This window comes from Bos grunniens, chromosome 17, assembly GCF_055505025.1.
Source record: "Bos grunniens cultivar Pamir isolate PY7600 chromosome 17, Bosgru_T2T1.0, whole genome shotgun sequence".
Lineage (NCBI taxonomy): Eukaryota > Metazoa > Chordata > Mammalia > Artiodactyla > Bovidae > Bos > Bos grunniens.
The window spans coordinates 63626983-63632982 of record NC_141181.1 but is presented as its reverse complement, the minus strand read 5'-3'; the positions used below and the strand labels follow the sequence as shown (position 1 = coordinate 63632982).

At 57.8% G+C, this 6000-nt stretch overlaps 1 protein-coding gene across 1 annotated transcript; it reads left to right on the top strand.

Annotated features, from left to right (window-relative positions):
- The first annotated feature begins 680 nt into the window (after positions 1-680).
- On the top strand, positions 681-3937 carry LOC147355614 (uncharacterized). Its single transcript, XM_086346151.1, has one exon. It carries the CDS (start codon positions 681-683, stop codon positions 3225-3227), a length of 2547 nt encoding a protein of 848 aa, XP_086202277.1. The 3' UTR covers positions 3228-3937.
- The last annotated feature ends 2063 nt before the right edge of the window (positions 3938-6000 follow it).

Here is a 6000-nt window from a genome sequence, read left to right as displayed (position 1 = left end):
TTTAACTTATATGCACATCATGAGAAATGCTGGGCTGGAAGAAGCACAAGCTGGAATCAAGATTGCCAGGAGAAATATCAATAACCTCAGATATGCAGATGACACCACCCTTATGGCAGAAAGTGAAGAGGAACTCAAAAACCTCTTGATGAAAGTGAAAGTGGAGAGTGAAAAAGTTGGCTTAAAGCTCAACATTCAGAAGACGAAGATCATGGAGGACCCGCAGTGCTGATGTCAAAGCTGCCATCCCATGCAGTGGCTGCTGAGCCAGGTACCCTGATCCCCAGTGTCCCCACTCTGCTGGGCAGGGACCAATCCTGTACAATTAGATCTCAGCCCCGGAGAAGGGGTGCCTGTCCTGTCAAGAAGCTCGTCACTTTCAAGGCAAACACCTTCAACCCACAGCCCCTGGAGATCTGGAAGCGCCCAAGCTCGGCAGAGCATCCCTATGCCACCCCAGGGACACAAACACACATACACACACTCCCCCGCGCATGCGCCATCCCTCTAGAACCTTCGCGCCCCGCACATGCGCGCCCATTCTTTGCTCACAGGCTCTAGAGCTTTGTCCCAGCAACGCCCCAAGCAGTGCTGGATTCGCCTTTGGCTGACTTGGCAGCTGAACCAGAGCTCTCTGAGCTCAGCTCTCTATCCAAGCGCCGAAAACCCACACGTGCCCTATGGGCAGTTACCTGGGCAGGCCCTGCCGCTCATTCCCACCCCAGGCTCTGGGGGGTCAGCACCTGCCAGGAGGGCTCGACAGCCCCCAGCCCGATCCCCGCACCCGCCGGTTTTCCGTGGCCGGCCCAGGTCACCCAGCTGTCGCCCCGCTGTCCACTTGCAGGCCAGCCCACAAATATCCGGTGACTCTGCATCTGCGCTTTGTCACAGCGTCTCTGAGACGGTGTTCTATGATTCCGCAGACCCTGCGCTCCTTCCTGGGGGTCCTCACCTCCCTCTGCAGGCGACGCCATCAGAGGAAGGCAGTGCTGGGTGCTCGCATCTCCACGATGTGCCGCGGCTCAGCGTCCGCAGTGGGCACGGTCACTGTGTGTGGTGGGCACCAGCAGCAGGTCACCCCCGTGCCGCCCACCACACTGAGGTGTGCCCCGGGCTCCTGCACAGAGAAGATGGTGAGGAGGGCCCTGGGAGACAGCGGGAAGGGCATGGCCCAGCAGGAGGAAGACCCCGCATTCACAGGGAAGGATCATCAGAAATGGGGCCCCGATGGCTCTCGGGGTGCACGATCAACATTTAGGCCCCTGGGGGCCCAGAGAGACCTCTCTGCCTTCGTGCCCAAGCCTGGGCCTCTGCGGAGAAACCTCCACGCCAAGAGCTCAGTAGACAGATCCACCAAGAAACTCCAGACCTCTTGTGTGAGCTCCTGCCCCCAAGGAAACGCCATCACGAGCTCCTACAGCTCCTCCTGGCGAGGTTTCCCGCCAGGGCGGAGGAGGACGGGCCCCGGCATACCGCGAAGGCTGCTGCCCCGGAGGTCCTCGAGGAAAGCGAGCGAGGGGGGCCTGCTGCCGCCCTGTGCCGCCCCGGTGGCTTCCCAGAGCAACAGCCGGTCTGACGAGGACGCGGAGGCAACCAGGGGGCAGAAACGAACCTGGAAGATAGGCGCCCCTACGTCGGACAGTCCCAGGCCAGGAAGACGCAGGTTTCCTCTGCTGCGGCGCAGGCGAGGGGAGCCGCTGAGGCTGCCCCCACCCCCTGAGCTGGGTTTCCGAGTCACCGCGGAAGACCTGGACGCGGAGAAAGCAGCGGCGTTGCGGCGCATCAACAGCGCGCTGCGGGATGAGACCCCGGCCCGGCAGCCCTGCGGTCCCTTCCCCGCGCCCGCCGACCCTCCGGCCCCCGGCAGGGCTCCTCGGCCCGACAGATACCAGAGGGAGTCGGCCTCCCCAGCGCCAGTGGACACCCGGGCGTCTGCTGGAGGGGCCTCCTCTGCGCATCCCTGGTCAGGAGGGCGGCACGGCTCCCCCGGGCCCCTTTCCCCCCGGTCCCAGCCCCTCCCGGGCCCTCCTTCCCACTCATGGCCCCCCGCCCCGTTCACCTTGCCCACCCGCGCTTCCTCCCCAGGATCGGGCAGCGCGGGCCTGTCTACTCGGCCCCCAAGCCCCTCTGCCCCTGCTTCAGCCCCCGCGCCAGGTACGGCGGGTGCGACGGAAAGCCTGGCTCCAGCCCCGGCTGCGGCTTGGCTTCCCGGCTTCCAGCAGAAGCCCGTCTGGGGGCCTCTTACGAACGCGGCAGGAGGAGGAGGCCCTTCCCAGCCCCCGGCGTGGGGCCCGGCTGCGGAGGACGCCAGACCGGCCTTCACTGCAGCGCCCGGCTCCTCGAGCATGGGGTCCCCCACACCTCTGTGCCTGAACTCTCCTGTCTTCACCCACCAGAGCCGTCCTCCTGTATGTGACCCTCGATCCTTGCCCCCCACCAGCCAGCTCATCCCGTCTGCTCTCCAAATCAGGCCCTCACCCTGCATATCTGGGGACCTGGCTCCCCACCCCGCTTCTGACACTGAGGTCACCCCCATGGACACCATTCCACCCTCCCAGTCTCCCCTCTTCGGGTCTCCCCCTGGCTCCAGTGGGAGCCTCTTCCCATCTTCCCAGGCCCTGCAGACGCCCCCCAGGGACAGCGCGGCCTCTGTCACAGTCAGCACCAGCCTGCCTGGACTCTTCAGCGGCTCCTCTCACACCGGAGCCCCTGCCCAGCCCATCGCTGGGGCCCCTGATGTGCAGCAGCAGGGAGCCCCCGCCTGGGACCACTCTCCACACTATGGAAACCCGGCAGCTCCAGCCCTAACCAGGGACCCAACCTCTGCTCCAGGCCCCCCAGCTCCACCCACCAACTCCCCCATTGTCACCCATGCCAGCACCCAGCCGGCCTTGGCTGCCACCCCAGCTGCATTCCCATCCGGCCCAGCCCCTGCCCCTGGCTCTGCAGCTGACACCTGCGTGCCCCAGGCCATGCCCAGTGCTGGGCCCAACAGCCGGCCTCGCTGCTCCACGGTTGGTGGATCGAGCACAGCCCCCTGCAGGCTGGGAGTCTCTGCAGAACCTCGGGGCATTGGGAGCAGAGCATCTGTCCTGGATCTGAGCTGCCCCTTTGCAGCTCTCAGTATTTCAATGGAAAGAAGGGGAGCCCGGAGAACCACACACAGCAGAGTGGGAAGAGTGGCCCGCCACACTGGGGCCTTCCTGGCCAGAGCCCCCCCATGGTGACCATGGGGCCCAGGGCTAAGAATAAGCCCAGTGCTAAGAATAAGCCCGGCTTTGGAGGAGCTACTGCCCCCATCTTCAATCACATGCCTGGGGGTGCACCCAGGCAGAGCCCCCATACTTCCAGCCCAGAAGACAGCCCACCCCCAGCCAAGGTTGCCTTCAGGGGCGTGTCCACCCCACCATCTACCTCCAGCAGCCCCAGTTCCAGGGGGGTCACAGCCAGGAAACGCCGTGCTGTTAGGGACCCATCACCTGCTGAGAACTTGGCTGGACACAAGACCGATGGGCCATCAACCAAGTCCTCCTCCTCCAGGGCGAGATCCACTCCTTTGGAGTCTAAGAGGCAGATGAAGACCTGAGCCGAGAACTTTGGGGACAGACAGTGTCTACCTTCCTCCCAGGCTGGGCCTCGTGTGGGCCCTGTTTCCATGTGAAACCCAAGTCTAGCCCTAACCCCTCTAACTCCAGAGCAAACCTGGCGCCTTCCGTTCCCCCGCCTTCCATCTTCCCCTCTCAAAGGTGGGTGGTTCGAGGCTGTTGTCCCATCCCAGTGGTCAGTCCTCAGAACAGCAGACAGAGGCCCTAGTCCTGTTCCCTTCGCTGTCCACCCCCTCCCCCGTTGCCTACAGCTGACTCCTTCCCTCTCCCTGTCTTCCTTCCAGAACCCTCGTGTTAGCTTCATAATGTATAATAAAGTTTTTTCCTCATTACTTTGCACAGTCCTTATGTGTCAGTGATCTGTTGATCAAGTGTGGGAAAGTACCGGCTTGTACAAGTGGTTGGGCTTCCCAGGTAGGGCTAGTGGTAAAGAACCCGATTGCCAATGCGAAGAGACACAGGTTCAGTCCTTGGGTTGAGAGGATCCCCTGAAGAAGGGCATGGCAACCCATTCCAGCATTCTTGCCTGGAGAAGCCCATGGACAGAGGAGCCTGGCAGGCTACAGTCCTGAGGGTCTCAAAGAGTCAGGCGTGGCTGAAGCAGTTGAGCATGCATGTGGTGACATGGAAAGCCAGACCTGTTTATAGTTCCCTGTGGTCATTAATGGGTTGTGGAGAGTGGTACATTGTGATGGCTACAAGCACCAAATATTAAAAGTGTGTTTTGAGTTTAAGTGATGAAGCCCAGGGTGAAATGAGGCCAAGGTAGGGATAAAAGGGTCATTCTTGTCTGTTGGAATTCCTGCTTCTCACCCACATTTCTGGGCTTCCCAGGTGGTGCTAGTAGTAAAGAATCCTCCTGCCAATGCAGGAGACACAGGTTCGATCCCTGATCTGGGAAGATCCCACATGCTGAGGAGCAACTAAGCCCACGCATCGCAACTATTGAGCTTATGCTCTCAAGCCTGGGAGTCACAACTACTGCACCTCTGTGCCCTAAAACCCATGCTCCACACCAATGAGAAGCTCACACATGGCAGCTAGAGAAAAGCCCTCGCAGCAACGAAGACCCAGCACAGCCAAAAATAAAAGTAAATAAAATTATTAATAAAATAAAATGCTGAGAGACTTGGTAGATGTCAGGGATTCTAAAAAAAAAAGAAAAAGAAAAAAAAACCCAAGAAGTAAAAAAATAAAATCCTTCAGATAGGCTCTTACTACATACAGAATTAAGTTCAAGTTCCTTTGCTTGGCATTCAGGACTCTTGATCGTTTACCCCTTGCTGGTCCTGCAGTCATTCTTCATCACTCTCAAAACACATCAGATGTGGCCAAACACTTGTAATTCCAGAACATTTAATGCTGGCTCACAACTCCATGAATTTGAGTCAACTACCCTTTTCCCCCCATGTTATCATCTTTCAGTACTCAAACCTCTAAACAATCGATTCTCAAAAGTAGAGATGGACCCCAAACCAGCAGAATCGGCATCACCATCTCTGTGAACTACAAATTATCAGCAACTATCCCAGACTTACCTGAGTCAGGTCCTCTGGGGGTAGGACTCGCCAGACTGTGTCTTAAGACATCCAAGTAACTCAAGGCACATATGGAAGTTCTAGGGACTTAACACTGCAGGGGGCAAGCCTTGCCCCCTGGAAAGACAGTAACTAGTGAGTACATACTCCCCTCTTCCACCTCTCAGATAGATAATTTTGATGCATGTTCTACATTGCTCTCTCCAGTGGGATCAAACTGTTGCAGGAAGTGGAACGACTTCCAAGACCCAAAAGTGGGCTCTTGTCTAACACTCGGAAATGAATTGCCCAAGGAGATACATATGCTGACAAAGCAAGAGACTTTATTGGGAAGGGATGCCCGGACTGAGAGCAGCAGGGTAAGGGAACCCAGGAGAACTGCTCTGCCACGTGGCTCAAAGTCTCGGGTTTTATGTTGATGGGATTAGTTTCTGGGTTGTCTTTAGCCAATCATTCTGACTCAGAGTCCTTCCTGGTGGTACATGCCTTGTTCAGCCAAGATGGATGCCAACAATAAGGATTCTGGGAAGTGGTCGGACACGTGGTGTCACTTTTGACCTTTCCTGAGCTCTCCTGCTTGGTGGTGGTTTATTAGCTCCGTGTTCCTTACCAGGACCTCCTGTCAAACAACTCATCCAAATGGTCACCATGGTGCCTGGGCCAGGGTGGGAGGTTTCAGTCAGTGTGCGTACCCTAACAAAACCTCAGCTGCCCACAATAGTGATCGCTTTTGTGATATTTCTTGGATTGGTTTTCCCTCCTTCTCAGTCCCCCACACCCATCTCTTGGGATCATTTCCTACAACAAGTCTTACGCAAATCATTGTCTCAGGGTTTGCATTTAGAGGTATACAAGTG